General features: G+C 41.2%; 1 protein-coding gene across 12 annotated transcripts in view; it reads left to right on the top strand.

Annotated features, from left to right (window-relative positions):
• The window catches only part of KCNC2 (potassium voltage-gated channel subfamily C member 2), a 173,057-nt gene extending 156,735 nt beyond the window's left edge, over positions 1-16,322 (top strand). The window contains exons 3-7 of one of the 12 annotated variants that reach the window (XM_030548715.1): positions 5,660-6,587; positions 8,345-8,407; positions 9,304-9,471; positions 14,012-14,106; positions 15,141-15,224. In XM_030548715.1, coding sequence (XP_030404575.1) covers positions 5,660-6,587; positions 8,345-8,407; positions 9,304-9,471; positions 14,012-14,073 — 1,221 coding nt within the window. In that variant the 3' untranslated portion in view covers positions 14,074-14,106; positions 15,141-15,224. Of the gene's footprint in view, positions 1-5,659; positions 6,588-8,344; positions 8,408-9,303; positions 9,472-13,172 lie in introns of all 12 variants that reach the window. The other 11 variants (XM_030548711.1, XM_030548710.1, XM_030548714.1 and 8 more) reach the window with 11 other exon arrangements.
• Positions 16,323-16,661: the final 339 nt, after the last annotated feature.

Below are 16,661 nucleotides of genomic sequence, written 5' to 3' on the forward strand. Positions count from 1 at the left end.
CCTCAGTCTTTCCCTTTTCCCTTGAGGAGTGGCGAAATAGTATACTTGCCCCTGGCTGAAGTCTAAATTATATCTGTCTTTCGTAGTCTTTGTTTATGCTGTACCTTTAGGTTTTCTATAGTAAGCGTTTAATAAAATATGTATATATGATCTAGCATAATTTTCCTACAGTCACCGTTCATTCTCCCCTTTCTGTCCCTCTTTATCCTCCCCTTTCTCTGTATTTTGTTTCTAAAGATTTCTCCATCTGAGCTTGTCAAGCCCAGTCAGAACTAGAATTTAAATGAGGCAGCCAGCTTGAGCAGCTGTTGCTAAAAGTTCTGTGAAAATCTCTGTAGAAATCTCTATAGCCACAAAATTAGGCATGCTTCAGAATAGATTGTAAATTGATTGTTTTTCTTCTGATCATTATAAACTACTTGTAAAAGACTGATGCCCATCTACTCACTTTTTTTGTTTGAGCGGATAGCAAGCATAATTTCTCTTTAAAGATAATATTGAGTCCTTGGCATTTGAAATGAATGGAAATATACACTTTTAAAAATGTAATGTGCAAACCCCCCACCCCCAAACACACTTAAAGAATGTTGGGGTTACAAAGTCAAACACTCAAAGGTTAGGGATTGTCAGAGTTAAGGCTGCCTGGGCAATTAATTTGCCTTCCTTGTACATATGCATTACAATACCATGTTTAATTACGAGATCACATAATTTTTCCACAGGACCATTCCCCCTAACTCTCCTGGCTCTTCAACTGATCTCAGTCTCTTCTACAGTTTCCATGCCCATGCCCCAACCTTCTTCCCAGTTTCCCCACCCTGCGCCCAGTCCCAGTCTCCTTGCCTAATCAATCCCAATATCCCCTGCACCCCAGCTTCCAATCTTACTTTCTCCTCCGAGCTTCTTGTTCCAATCTACTCCTTCAGCCCACTTTCCCCTATTGCAGAGGTGAACAAACTTGTTGGCCCGAGGCCACATCGGGGTTGCACAACTGTATGGAGGGCCGGATAGGGAAGGGTGTGCCTCCCCAAACAGCCTGGCTCCAGCCCCCTATCCACCCCTCCCACTTACTGCTTCGACTGCCCCCCTCAGAACCCCAGACCCATCCAACCTCCCCTGCTCCTTGTCCCCTGACCGCCCCCTCCCGGGACCCTCACCCTCTATCCAACCCCCCTGCTCCCTCCCTGACCTCTATCCACACCCCCGCCCCCTGATAGCCCCTCCAGGACTCCCATCCCCTATCCAACCACCCTCTGCTCCTCATCACCTGACTACCCCCTCCCAGGACCCCCAGCCCCTAACTGTCCCCAGGATCCCACACCCTTATCCAACTCCCCCTGCTCCCTGTCCCCTGACTGCCCTCCCGACCCGTATCCACATCCTCGCCCCCTGACAGGCCCCCCCGAGACTCCCACTCCCAACTCTCCCTGTTCCCCATCCCCTGACTGCCCCCCAGAACCTCCATCTCATCCAACTGCTCCCTCCTCCCTGACTGCCCTCCAGGACCCATATTCCCCTACCCAATCCCATTGCCAGCAGCAGGAGCTCGCAGGCGCAACACCCGGCCAGAGCCAAGTGCACTCCCCATACTGCTCAGTGGGAGCAGTGGCCCAGAGTGCAGCCTGTGTGGCTGCGGGGAAGGGGGGACAGCAGGGAAGGGGCCGAGGACTAGGCTTCCTGGCTGGGAGCTCGAGGGCCAGGCAGGATGGTCCCACGGGCCGTAGTTTGCTACATCTGCCTTATTGTCTCTATTGCATTCAAGTCAGGGTGTTTTCTCCTTCTCATGGGCTGGGAGCCAGAAAAGGGGGATATTGAGAGTACAAGAGAGACAGTGTCTCTGCTCTCCATTTCTGGTTCCTGGTGCCACAGTGGTCCACAGCAGCCAGGAGGAGCAACTGTAGAAACAGCTCTGCTCAGGCACTGCAGCCAGAGGCTGGCGCATACTCAGTACAGATGGAATTTTTGGAAAATTTAGCTGCCAAATGCTAACAAATCTTTACTGAGCCTGTGAGAATTGACATTTTTAGAGGCTTATAACTTGGTCAAACTTTGGCAGTTTTTCACAGGAACAGCAAAAGGAACATCCCTGACACCGGGGCAAATCTCTTGCCAATTTCAAGTTTCTGTTCCAAGGAATGGTGGTACTAGAGGTTTTCAATGAAAAGGTTTTTGTAACATGGTCTAAACAACGTATTTTCCCATAATCCTGCTTTTGGAAATGGCTGAACCTCTTTTGGTGAAACTTACCAAAAATATTCAACCCAAGGCAGATAATCAGCATGGGAAATTTCAGCCTGAATGGTTAAAATTTGGCAAAGTTACAAACAACTGAAAATAGAGTCTAACAATGGGAAGTATTGGACAATCAAATCGAGAGAGAGCCATCAGTTCTGTGTATAACAGAGAACATTTTCTCTAATGGATGACCTGCATCGATGAATTGACTGTTTACAGCTAATTTTTTTTGGTACAAGAAATGTTTATAGCACCCCCTCTCCACTCGGTTACCTTCTTTAATGCCAATCTGCTTACAGGTATTGATGGACAAGTCTGGGTTCTTCTGGATCCCACCACCCACTCAGCAGGGTGTATCATCTTTATTTTTTCCTATGAATTTATGTGGAGGTGCCTCCACCCCCTCATTCCTCCCTGGCAAGGTCACCAGGCAGCTTGGGAGGAAAATTCTAAACACAGGATAATCCCCACTTACTTGCCAGATAGCGGGAGACTTACAAGAAATAACACAAACACATACAGTATATTCAACACAATAATTATATGAAACAGGAGACAAATATAATATAACAGGGTAAAACACTATTTTTAGGGTCACTGGTGCCCACGCTGATAATACCCATGACTTTCCTCAGTCACGTGACCTAATGTAGCAAATATAAGATTAGTGTCCCATTGCTACGCATACTTTGTTGCGGCCCTTGATTATCTGTGACACCAAATTCTTCTCTGCAGTGGTTTAGCAGTGTGGCTGACTGGGTTCAGTACAGCCCAAAGGACTCACAAGTAGTAGGAGGTAGTAAGTCCCTCCACAGGTTTAATATGCAGCAGGCTATAAAATCCCCAAACCCTCACTTCCTAGCTTGAGGACATAATTCAGGGAGTAGGGGGTCCCCAAAACAGGTTTCATGATTGACTAAAAGCTGGTGCACTCACAAACTCCATGAATGATTCTCAGGTTCAGAGATGACTCTGGACTCCTCAGTCACTGCAGAGAGGCTGATCTCTGCTGTCAGGGATCCTCTTCAGGCAGGAATCAGGCTGCTTCGGTCCCAGGATTTCCCCTCTCTGCAAAGGAGTGCAGGGCTCAAGGTGCAGATTACATAACTGTACTAAAATCCAAACTGTAGTCTCCTAGCCCTGCATCCAGACACACACAGCAGGCAGCAGCCCTGGACTAGCAGACAGAGCAGAGCTGACCCCATGTGGTGACTGGTCTCACCTAGGGAGCTGGAGGACTCACTCGGCCTGGCTGGGGAAATTTCCCAGCAAAACTCTACAAACTGGGAATCATCAGTGGAGAAGGAAAAACCCAGCTGAAGGATCTTGCTTTCAGATCCCTACAGGCCAGTTCTCAGGGGGAACCCTGCATGCAGGCCTGGGACTCACCAACCACATAGCCAGTCCTGCCCTTGCCCTGGCTGGCTCCAGGCTGGCTCAGAAATGGCTTCTCCCCTTTCCTGACTTCCCTGGGAAGGGCATCTCACTCCCTATTCATTGCTGGGCAGACTCTGAGTCTCCCTTGTCCCCACTTCCTACCAGGGACAGTGTGCCTCTCCCTGAGCTGCCAGCAGACAGAGCCCCAGGAATCTAGGTAATCTCTTTGAAGGTTAAATGCTGATGACTTATTCAGGGGATATAGCCAATATTCTTAGCAGCATGTATGAATTTCGTGAACCAAAGCCTCAAACTTCATTAGGATCAGCTCAACCTGTTCTACCTCCTTCAGAGATTGAGAGCCGTGGGGGTGGAGGTGCCTTTGACATTGGATTTTTGATATCCACACACAGCAGGCAGGACTTTACTTTTCAAGGCATAATGTCACTTTTTTAATGATGCCCTTGATGAACAGTTCCCCTGCTCAAGGCTGGTGCAACCATTTAGGTAACCTAGGCGGTTGCCTAGGGCACTGGGATTTGGGGGGGGTGCCATTTTCTTCGGCAGTGACCGCGGCAGCCGAATCTTCAGCCGCCCTGGTTGCCACCGGCATTTAGGCGGAGGGAGCTGGGGTAGGGGAATGTGGGAAGGGCTGCCTGCAGCAAGTAAGGCGGGGGGCAGCGGCACACAGGGGAACTCCCTGCCCCAGCTCACCCCTGCCCCGCCTCCTCCCCGAGCATACCGTTGCTGCTTCACTTCTCCCCCCTCATAGGCTTGCAGTGCCTAAATAGATTGGTGCCGCAAGCCTGGGAGGCAGGAGAAGTGAAGCAGCCACAGCATGCTCAGGGTGCTCGTGCGCGGAGTAGAGGTGAACTGGGGCCGGGGGGGGTGCCTCAGGGCAGAGGGTAGGGGGTGGGGAGTTGCTGCAAGGGAGGCACCTCAGGGCGGAAGGGGGTAACTTCTGCGGGGGGACACCTCAGGGCGAGGCATGAGGGGGCGCAAGGTGGAAGTTTCACCTAGGGCACGAAACATCCTTGCACCGGCCCTGCCCCTGCCACCATATTTTTGTTCATCATGCTGTGTAAGGGTTGGCTATCACTCTCCACCTCAGGGATTGCTTCAGTTTAATGTTTCATGTGTATTAGTCTGTGAATCACTTTGGGAGTCTCTGTAATTAATCGTGCTATACAGTGTAAAAATAGAATGTAAAATGTATGATGATTATTTATTAGTAGGGCCCTACGAAATTCATGGTTGATTTTGGTCAATTTTACAGTCATAGGATTTTAAAAATAGTAAATTTCATGATTTCAGCACTTTAAATCTGAAATTTCATGGTGGTGTAATTGTAGGGGTCCTGACTCAAAAAGGATCTGTGTGTGTATGGGAGGGTGTCACAAGGTTACTGTAGGGAGATTACGGTACTGCTATCCTTACTTTTGTGCTGCTTTTAGTGGTGACGCTGCCTTCAGATCTGGGCAGCTGGAGAGCAGCGGCTGCTGGTGGGGACCCCAATTCTGAAGGCAGAGCTGCTGCCAGCAGCAGTGCAGAAGTAAGGGTGGCAATACGCCATACCATGCCATCTTTATTGCTTCTTGCAGAGCTGGGCCCTCAGTCAGCAGCTGCCACTTTCTGGCTGCCCAGATCTGAAGGCAGCAGCACAGAAGTAAGGACGGCACGGTATGATATTGCCACCCTTACTTCTGTGCTGCTGCTGGCGGGGCGCTGCCTTCAGAGCTGGGCTACCAGCCAACAGCTGCTGCTCTCTGACTATGCAGCTCTGAAGGCAGCACATAAGTAAGGCTGACAATATTGTGAGCCCCCCTCCAAATAACCTTGTGACCCCCCCAACTCCCTTTTGGGTCAGGACCCACAGTTTGAGAAACGCTGATCTCCCCTGTGAAATATGTATAATATAGGGTAAAAGATGAGACCAGATTTCACATTTCATGATGCATTTTTAACGGCCATGAATTTGGTAGGGCCCTACTTATTAATGTAAAGTACTTTATGATTCTGATTTCCTTTTTCTTTCCTTTTTTTGCAGTTCATTGCTTTTGCCTCTTTATTCTTCATCCTAGTTTCAATCACAACCTTTTGTTTGGAAACCCATGAGGCTTTCAATACTATTATAAACAAAACTGAGCATGCCATCAATGGCACAGAGGTGGTTCTACAGTATGAAATTGAAACAGATCCTGCTCTGACATATGTGGAAGGAGTCTGTGTAGTGTGGTTTACATTTGAATTTTTAGTCCGTGTTGTTTTTTCACCCGATAAACTTGAATTCATCAAAAATCTCTTGAATATCATTGACTTTGTGGCCATTCTGCCCTTTTACCTAGAGGTGGGCTTAAGTGGCCTCTCCTCCAAAGCTGCTAAGGATGTGCTTGGCTTCCTCAGGGTGGTGAGATTTGTCAGAATCCTGCGAATCTTCAAACTCACCCGGCACTTTGTAGGCCTCAGAGTGCTGGGTCACACACTCCGAGCTAGCACCAATGAGTTTTTGCTGCTGATAATATTCCTGGCACTAGGTGTGTTGATATTTGCCACCATGATCTACTATGCTGAACGAGTAGGGGCCAAGCCCAATGACCCATCTGCTAGTGAGCATACACAGTTCAAAAATATCCCCATTGGCTTCTGGTGGGCTGTGGTCACCATGACGACCCTTGGGTATGGGGACATGTACCCTCGGACTTGGTCAGGCATGTTAGTGGGTGCTCTGTGTGCTCTCGCTGGGGTGCTGACCATAGCCATGCCCGTGCCTGTCATTGTCAACAATTTTGGAATGTACTATTCCCTGGCAATGGCGAAGCAGAAACTTCCAAGAAAGAGGAAGAAGCACATCCCTCCTGCTCCTCAGGTGAGCTCCCCTACCTTTTGCAAGACAGACTTGAATATGGCCTGCAATAGCACACAGGGAGATGTCTGCCTGGGCAAAGACAACCGGCTGATAGAACACAACAGATCAGGTAGGACACAATCTCAAATGCATGTCCTCTAAATACTTTATAGACCAGTATGTTTGTTAAGTGTCAGAAAGCATTAAATCTTTCTGCAACTGAAAGATATAGTTCCCTCCCCTCTCCCTTCACTCCAGTGTCTGCTTGTGCCAGTCTTGTAGATGGCAAAATAGTTACAATGACATTCCCAGGTCTGTGCATAGCTGTTCTATACAGTTTGCTTGCTATGTTGTGAATGCTTTCCTGCTGATGACATCAACCATTTGTTTTGCTTCTTGTTTGTTTCATTGTACTGATGTTCTTTTGTTTTTCCTGCATGACTGTGACTATCTGAACAGCTAACTGTGTTCCATACCGTTGAACTCCATGCTGTTCTGCTTGGTGTTTGTCTCTTGTGTCAGCTTTGCCTATGGCACATAGTGGCATATTATGTAAGATGCAATACAAGAGGAAGTCATTAAAAGAAACAGATGCTTTACCTTATAAAGGAGAGCACTCAACGGAAGAATATAGAAAGCTGGCTTCCAGCTTTCAGATTTCTTTTCGTTCAGCACTCCAATTCCCTGGCAAGAAGTACTTCTCACATCTGTGTTATATAGGACATCACATTGTGTTTTTACTGTTATTTTGATAATATGATCAATATTAAGTTGAAATAAAGCTTCTTGGGAAAAACTGAAAATGGCAATCATCAGCACCACTCTAGATGTCATTTCCCAGCACACGCTGAATATCTTTTGAGATTAAAGAACAAAGTTAAGTAGCATTTAGTTTAATTACTGTAGATTTGCAGTCACAAGTAGGACCGGTCAGAAAGCAAGAATTCTGTTTTGCACAAAAGTTTGAGTTTTAGCCACTGGGTTTTAGAGTTAGTGTCTCTCTCTCTCTCTCTCTCTCTCTCTCTCTCTCTCTCTCTCATATCTCTCTTGTTGGAACTGTTCCACTTTGTACAAATTAAATATTCATTGGGAAAAAGAAAGAGACTGACTCTGTAGCCTGATGGCTAAAGCACTCACATGGCATGTAGAGACCCAGCTTCAAGTTCCTGATCCAAATTAGGCAGAGCAGTGACTTGAACCAAGATCACCTATATTCCCTGCGAGTGCCCTAATTGCATGACTGTTGAGTATTCTGGAGTTGGGTTCTTTCCAGAAATTCCATCGTGGACCTGAAAAACATTCCAGATGAAAGTTTAGTTGAAATCGACAAATTTCTGAAAAAGTTTAGTTTTCAATGAATCAGCATTTTCTGACAAAAAAAAATTCCCCAAAAAACCCCTGACCAGTTCTAGTCACAAAGCATTTTTTTCAAATCTGTTAACTCTTATGCTGAACACAATTATATTGCAAAGCTTCCATATAAATCATTAGGCTCCTTTTGTAAAGTCAATAAGTAATAATAATGCAAAAACCATGCCTTTCAGTGTTGGAGTAGCTGGATTTTGCTCTTAGAGGGAAGAAGCTGAAAACTGTGACCGTGAAAAGTATCTTAATTCTGTTCTGACATTATATCACTGCTTAGTCTTAGGTTAAAAGAAGATCAATTAAAGAGTGAGTTCTCTCTTTGAGAGAGAACTCTGAGAGAGTTCTCAAACAAAGATAACACAGATTTTTTTTTAAATTCTAAAGATATCAAAAAAGGGAGAGAAACTTTCAGGTGACTGTGTGTTGTGGGTGGAATATAGTTAGTTTACAGTGCTTGACTGATACACTTTCTCAGACAGCATCTTCAAAGTGTTAATGACAACAGCTTTTCTGTGTCATCAGGTCCTGCTAAAGGCATTCCAGAAGAGATGAGGCTCTGTGTGACAGCGCAAAGAGATAGTTCTAGTGAGTCTGCAGATTTATTTACAAGGTGTTATAATTCTTGAGGTTAGAGAAAAAAATCTTAAAAGTGATTGACTTCTGGGTTTTTTTTTTCTCTCTCTCTCTGATAGCACCACCATTTTTGCTCCATAGCTAACTTCATTTCTTAGGTAGTTATTGGGATTGTTGTGCATAACTTCAAGGTAGAATATTGCCATTTGTGGCCCCAATTCAGGAAAACACTTAAGCATATGGTTAGGTGCTTTCCTTAATAGGCATGGTTTCTTGAATTGGGTCCTGAAATAGTACATATTTCTTGTTTTTAAAAAGGGTCTTTTGGGCCATAAATAGTGGGCCATGTAGAGATTCTGTTGCACACTGAATCTTAACCACAGTGACTAAGGACCACATTTAGCCCTCAGGTATATTTGATTGATTTCAGTGGGAGTTACATTTAACGTTAATTGTGTATTTCAGAGCAGGCTTTGGCACTAAACGTTTATCATTTAATTCCTATATCGAAAGTTCTTTTAAAAACTATTCTACAGCAAAATGATCAACATAACTTAATTTTTAATAAAGAAGAAAGGTTAGTGTCTATAAAGGCATGTAATTCAGTAGAATAGCCTTTTATCTGATGGCATTTTATTTTATGTTAAGATAGCCGAACATTAGGAGATATCTCAAATGGGATATTCAAAAGATGATTTGTTCTTAAATAAAACATTTACTTTTGCCCTTTTGCTGAATTTTGCAGTGATTAATGATGAACTGCAATCTTTTTCTTTATTCTTATCATGATATTATTACTGTTTTTTGTACTTGAGTGATGGGAATATCTGGCATTCAACGTAAGCTCTTTGTGATGTCTCATTTCTGCATTCATTATTGTCTGTAAATGGGCATGGTGCTTTAACCAGTGTTATCAGGTGAAGACAGTGCAGGAAGTGAGCAGCCACTCTCACCTGGGGAAAGGCACCCACCAATCAGACGCTCTAGTACCAGAGACAAAAACAGAAGAGGGGGAACATGTTTCCTACTGACAACAGGTGATTACACGTGTGCTACTGATGGAGGGATCAGGAAAGGTATGGACTTCTTTCATTAGATTGTGAAAGGTCACTCAGCAATGTACTTGTGAAAAGCAAGCTTCAAGTAAAATAAGATGTGAACAACTGCACTATTAGGAAAGATTGTAAATCAGTTCAGTGCTTCCCCCCCTTTTCAGTTTATCCTTTCCTCTTCTGGTCCTTCCTTTTAGAAAACATTCGTTATTTTCCTCACTCCCCTTTGTGGTATATCTGACAGTCATTCTTCTTGTGTTTTCATTTGTCTGTACCCTATAAACAAGACTGCACTGTAGCTCTTTCTCATTAAGTCACTCACGCGCTTCTTTAAAATCATGCTTAAGTCTGATTGTTCAGCATTTTGTAGGCTCTTGGGTGGGATTTTCAAAAGTGTTCAGCATTGGCCTCTCTCTACTTCCATTGACTTCAGAGGGACCAGAGTGAGGCCAAGGTTGAGCACTGCTGAAAATCTTGCCCTTAGATCTGTATGCAGAAATTTGAATGTAAGTGTGCACAGCTGCATTTCTGTGCATAACTATTATAATTGGAGAATAATATGATTATCCATTAATGCAAGATAATACATATCATATGTAGGTGTAGGTATTCAACTGTATATTTTTTGCTCACAGATCCTAGGCCTCTGCCCACTGAGAATTAGAATTTGTAATATGTACTAGATATTTATAAGGAACTCTTGCAAAGTGCTCATTATCCTTAACTCTTAATTACTCTGCACCTAGCAAGATCAAGTGTATAATTTCAATTAGACATTTCAGTGTAACAACATGACATTGGTTACTGCTAACCACAGTAAAAACCGCAACTAGAACAAGTCAGAAAAAACAAACTTTTCTCTGCAATACATTTCAAATGAAAATTCTTTATTCAAAAATGTTCATCTGAAAAATTTGGGGTTTTCTGTGGGAAGTTTCAAGCTGATGCCAACAAAAAAATTGTTTTGCTATAGTTTAAAATATTTTCTTTCAATTTTTTTGAAACAAAAAATCTGAAAGAACATTTTAAATTTGAAAGTTAGATATAAAAATATTTCAGAATTTCCTCAGGAAATCTGAATTATGTTATTGAAATTGACATTTTCCAATGGAAAATATTTGGTTCTAATGTAATCATATTCTTTGGTGGGAATATTTTTTATCTGTAAAATTTTTGCTGTCTCTAGCCATAAGCTTCACTATAAGCAAAATATTTTGACCATTGGGCCTGAAGTTTATTCAGCACAAATTATGTTACTTCATAATCTGAAAGCACTCTCAGGATATCATCAAAATAATCTGAAGATCTGAAATTTAATTCACACATCAAATGCCATAGTTTTGCATTTTTTTTATTTTGAATTGCAGTGCTTTTTCCTTTCTTTGCAGACTCTCGCTGACTTCAATGGGTTTTGGATCAAACTTTTACCCCATGCTTTCATCCATCTTGTGTATTTTTCCCCCACTCTTAAGATCTCATTCTCTTTGTCATAGCATCTTTGTCTTCCCCTACCTATCAGTTCTCCTTTGCTTTTGTCATTAAAAAAGGGAAAAGAAAACATAACAAAATATTATCTTTCTAAGCTGAGTAAAAGACATCACCTAATTTTTTTGAATCTCTCTACCTTCCCATATTGCCAAGACAATGTTTCCAAGGAATTTGGACAAATATGAATAAAAATAGATTTTTTTCTCAAACTATCTCTTTCTAATCTGTGCAAATTCCAATAGAAGCTCCTAAAATGAATCTGAAATGAGTTGGAGGTTTGTGAAGCATCACAATCCAACCTGCCCTTACAATCTGTAGATAATACTGCACAATGTATTAGCAGACTCTGGATTATAGATTTGCTTTTAGCAAATGTTCTCAGTACAGCAGTCAAGAAAGTTTGAGATTGAGAGAAATATTAATTATAATTTCTGTTATATATTTGTGTCCAATATGGTTCACAATGTGCTAGGCCTTGTACAAACACAAAAGAAGACACTTTATGTTTCTGCCTCGAAGAACATTATTTTGGAGAGACCCTAGCACATAAGACCAGATTTTCCTAAAACTGCTAATCATCTCTTCCCAAATATGATATAAATACCACCAAAATTATCCTATGTAGAAGATGAACGAGTAACTACTCATCTGTATTTTCATCTACACATTTAATATTCTTCAGCAAGAATCTCATGATTTCATTGCATGTACCTTACATGCAAATATCCTAGTCTTGCAAACTGCTTAGATATCTGCTTAGCTTTAAGCTGGTAAGTAGCATCACTGAGGTCAGTAGGACTATTTGTGCTTACAATTAACATGCACATAAGTATTTGCAGGTTTAGGGCTCACATCTTTTAGTATAAGGCAAAATTTGAAGTAGAATGTGTGAAGAATCACCCTGAAGTGTTTGTACTGTATGGTAGTCTTCTGGATGCTATCCCTGAGTATTTTTGTACAAACCAATGGAGTTCACTCATTGCTTCATGGGTAGAATTATTCAGGTTTTATTGTGTAAGTGGACTCCCTCTATTTGAGTTCTAAGATAGTGAGACAATGACGAGCAATGTTTTCTGTAAAAGCAGCAAAGAGTCCTGTGGCACCTTATGGACTAACAGACTTATTGGAGCATGAGCTTTCGTGGGTGTATACCCACTTCATCAGATGCATCCCACGAAATATCCACGAAAGCTCATGCTCCAATACATCTGTTAGACTATAAGGTGCCGACGAAGTGGGTATTCACCCGCAAAAGCTCATGCTTCAATATGTCTGTTAGTCTATAAGGTGCCACAGGACTCTTTGCTGCTTTTACAGATCCAGACTAACACGGCTACACCTCTGAATGTTTTCTGGTGATTTAAAAGCACAGTCTCTACTAAATTCAGACAAATCTGTACGCAGCATAAAGTGGGTAGATTGAACTGACAGTATATGTGAACAGAAATGTTTGCAAGTGCAATGTTCCATCCGAATTGTGAGTTTTTAGATGTTACTACCTGATTTCAGAATTAATTTTTCATCATGTTAGACTTATAAGCAGTCATATTGTGCTTTTCATTAGAATCAGTTAAATAAGTACTGTAAATAATTGTGATTTAACTTTGCAAATCAGAAAGAAATTGCAAATTTGCAAACTTAGCTATCTTATACTTTTATATTAGATACAAAATCTGAGCCTTAACATTCCTGAAGATAGAGCCTCTTTACAACAACATTATTTCATCCTCAACATGAATAAGTATAAAATTACTTTATTTAACTATGTAGTTTTCTGTAATTTTAAGGAAAATCTGCTCATATTAGAAATTGGCTTTAACACAGATTATATCTTTCTAACACTTTTTTACAATCTGTTCTTTTAAAGACCTTGAGTATATTACCCAGATGACACAATCTACAGAGATCGGTCAATAGTACTCTATGAATGACCAAATCATTACTTGATTTGCATTTAGCTGAACCCTACTAAACCAGTGGAGTTGAACTGAAAAATAGGTCGAAAAGTATGTAGCAATTATGATTTGTGATGGCTTTGTTTATTCTCATTGGAAAGGACAGCTATGTTAAGATCCCATTTTTTTCTTTTTTTTCTCTTTTGTCTCAGCATTGAGCTCTTTGCAGGCAAAGTCCCTTTGAACCCAAAATAGCACATTTGATTACATTGCATTGTATTGTTTGTCTTTGTCTATTTTCTGGTTGAATTCAACTGATGTCTGTGCATTTTCTCATAAAAGGATACGAAAAATCCCGAAGTTTAAACAACATAGCTGGCTTGGCAGGCAATGCTCTGAGACTGTCTCCAGTAACATCACCCTACAGCTCACCTTGTCCTCTAAGACGCTCTCGATCTCCCATCCCATCTATCTTGTAAACCAGATGGCATCAATCGGCTACATAGCATTAATTCAAATACTGTTTACCACATTATGGAAATAAATGTAGCATTAACTGTAGGTTCCATAAATACAATATAAATTCTGCATGATATAAATGTCAGTAGTAAGAAATGCCACTTGGATAGCTGAAGATTCTTATCTTGGCTTTTAAGATTGTCTAAAGTAGTGCTTCTCCTTTTATCGACTATATTGTCCTACTTTACCATGGCAATAAAAGGACAGCTAGTCGACTCCATTGGCCAGTATAGTCAATAAATAAGTATATTTTCAGGGAGATATATTTAAAACAATGTGCTTCCAAATGATAATCAATCACTCCATTGGACCTTCATTACTTGTGACTCTAACCCATTCTGAAGATGTCTGGAATCTTGTCTTTGTCATACACAATGTGATTTGGGTCTGATCATTTGCATGGACCATACTGTCTCCATCACCTGACAGCAGTGTTACAGATTCCCGGGACCATAGATGGCTCTGGATGTGTGTCCTTGCATTGTACCATCCTGCTGAAATGAAAGCACTGATGAAATGGTCTGTATGTGGAATTGTTTTTTGTTGTTTAACCTTTTACATTTCTTTAAATTATTTGTTTTTAAATGGTTTGATTTCTTGATTAACTTTGGTACTAGACTGCTGTATCAGAGTTCTGAATGTCTCCGGTTGTTTGCACACAGATAACTGCAAAGAGGTTGTCATTACTGGTTATACGCAAGCTGAGGCCAGATCTCTTTCTTAATGGCATGGGGAAGGCACAAAACATGAAAGAAAGGTAAACACCATCCAGGCTTGCAATTTTAAGCTAGCAAGTGCTGCTTGGTACTGTAGTCATTTTTCTACTCCAGGGTTCTTCAACATTTTCAGAGGCAGAGAGCCATGTAAAAGCAAGAAGATTATTGCTTTTATCTGTATAAATATAGGAGGACGGTAGTTCTCAAAAGGGGTTTGACCAGTCTTAAATATGATTCATGAGCTTCATAAATTTCTTCTGTCAGTGTTTTTTTTTGAGGTGCTTTGTTCTATATATTTTTTCGTCTGTCTGTTTTGCTACGTGTTTGTTGTATTCTTCATCTGTCTCCATAAAGCACAGAAGTACCTTTAAAATGTCCCCATCTTTTAAGATTAACTGTTGATTACGTTTTCTCCTTTTCCCCCTTTTTGGTACAGACTATACATTTCAAGTGTAAGTTAATATCCTTTAGCCTACCAAATGTGGGAACTTTGAAGATCTTTGAAATGTGGGATTTAGCAATGATTTTGCCATTCTAACTGGTTGTCTGCTGCAGCCGCATCTATCCCGCTACCTAGCAACCAACATTCATTACTGTATTCAAACTGTATCCCCTCCAGTGGCTTTTTTTTTTTCAATTTAAAAAGCAAGAACCTGTTTACGCAACAGTACAAATGCAATAGTAGATTTGATATTTTGGGCTGGTGAGGGAAAAAGAACACCCAACAACATAGTCTTAGGGAATAAAAAAAAAAGCTAAACTAAATCTTAAGAGATCCTTGAGATTGTTGAATAATCCTTGACTGTCATATGTTTATATTTTTTGTTAGGAAGAGAAATAACTTATTGTTGACCATGTAATATATTCTTCTGTATATAGCCTAGCTCTATAGCATGACCTGCATGTCAGACTTCTTGTACTATAATATATTTATCAAAGTATACATTTCTGATATTTAGAGATGTACAATGATTTAGTTTTGGTAAAACATTGCCAATAGAGAGAGATAATTGCAAACAGCTTTTTAGCAAAGGAATTAATATAATATCTGGTGCTGCTGTTATATTGACTACAGTGTTGTACAGAATTTATCATGGATTTTTGACTGCTGAAAAAGGGACAATGGAATTTAGCCATACCAAGGACTGTACTGGAAAGAGATTACTGCTGCTGAATGGGCCATGATAAACAACTCGTGCATTGAGCAGGTCCTTGAGCCGTCACATGGGAAGTAGAGATTATTATGAAGATGAAGGACTGATTTCAATCGCTGCTACCAGTGGAAGAGGTGACTCGTTACTGTTGATGAGTCAGCTGTAAATACAATGTGTGTGCATGGAATATCAGCTTTTGCCATCTGTGTCAGAGGAAGCTGAATTCAAAGTCATCAGCTCTCAGATGCCATGCAAAGAACCACGTGCCTCTCTCTGTATATTCTCCCTGGTTCCCGCAATATGGTCGTGCTGTGGATCATGCAAAGGCACACATCTATAACGATAGTGATGTAAACTACATCTGTCTTCACTTCCCTCATAACAAAGGTATTTTTTTTTGCGAGGGTCATGACCATGAACTGAGAGGTTTTGCTACAAGTTCTTGCTTTCTCAGTTTGCCATATCTATATTTTTATGAATTCCAGTGTACATGCCAATTTTTGTTTACTTTTCACTTTGATAAGAGAAATGTGACTGCAGACAAACATCCCAGACTTTGTTCACAGTACACAGTCTTTTTTCATTGGTACCTCAGACTATAAGTATTATGAGAAATAAAATTCTGGCAGCAAGAATATTTGGGCTTTTTTTATTCAAACTATCACAGAAGCAACATCAATAAATATAAAATATGTATTAAAATTATATCCTAAAATGTATATTTTGCATAAGAGAGATATTCTTTGATCAATTACTTTTTGTGAGTTTTGTGGTAAATTGATCTAGTCTGTTCTGTGTCTTTGATGCATTGTAGTTGGTACAGTGTATTAATTATGTTCTCCCCATCCTATTTAATGAGAATTTCTCCAGAATATGTTTGTCATCTTGGTATCCTGAATGTAGGGACTATCCCAGTTGTGAAACTCTGTATCGTGAAACTTTTGTGAACATGTCAAGGTGCATGCACAATCCTGGTGGAAACTAATAGAAATGTAACTAACTGAAATGGAGAATAAAAGGCAAATGATTTGGGGATGAGCTTGGAACATACCTTATAATGTGGCTCATGCACTTTCTTTAGGTTAATGGCCTTTGAACATTCTTACAATTTACATCATTCCCCAGACTTGTCTCCTGGGGCACATACAAAGAGCTCATTCAGAGAACTGAGTTTGCAACAATCTAAAAATCTTTCTCTAGGAATCTTGTTTCCTTCTTGTTACTGATCCCAGGGCTTGTGTGGAAATAGGCACTGGGCTAGTTAATTATAGATTAAATAATAGATCACTGTATCCTGGAGTGTAGTGACACAGAAGAATGTAGTGGTCATGGTTGGTAACCAACTGAACACGAGCTTCCAGTGCCATGCTGTAGATAGGATGGCAAATGTGATCTTTGGACATAAAATCAGGGGACTATCAAGTAGGAGCAGAGAGGTGTTG

The sequence above is a fragment of the Gopherus evgoodei genome, chromosome 1 (assembly GCF_007399415.2).
Source record: "Gopherus evgoodei ecotype Sinaloan lineage chromosome 1, rGopEvg1_v1.p, whole genome shotgun sequence".
Lineage (NCBI taxonomy): Eukaryota > Metazoa > Chordata > Testudines > Testudinidae > Gopherus > Gopherus evgoodei.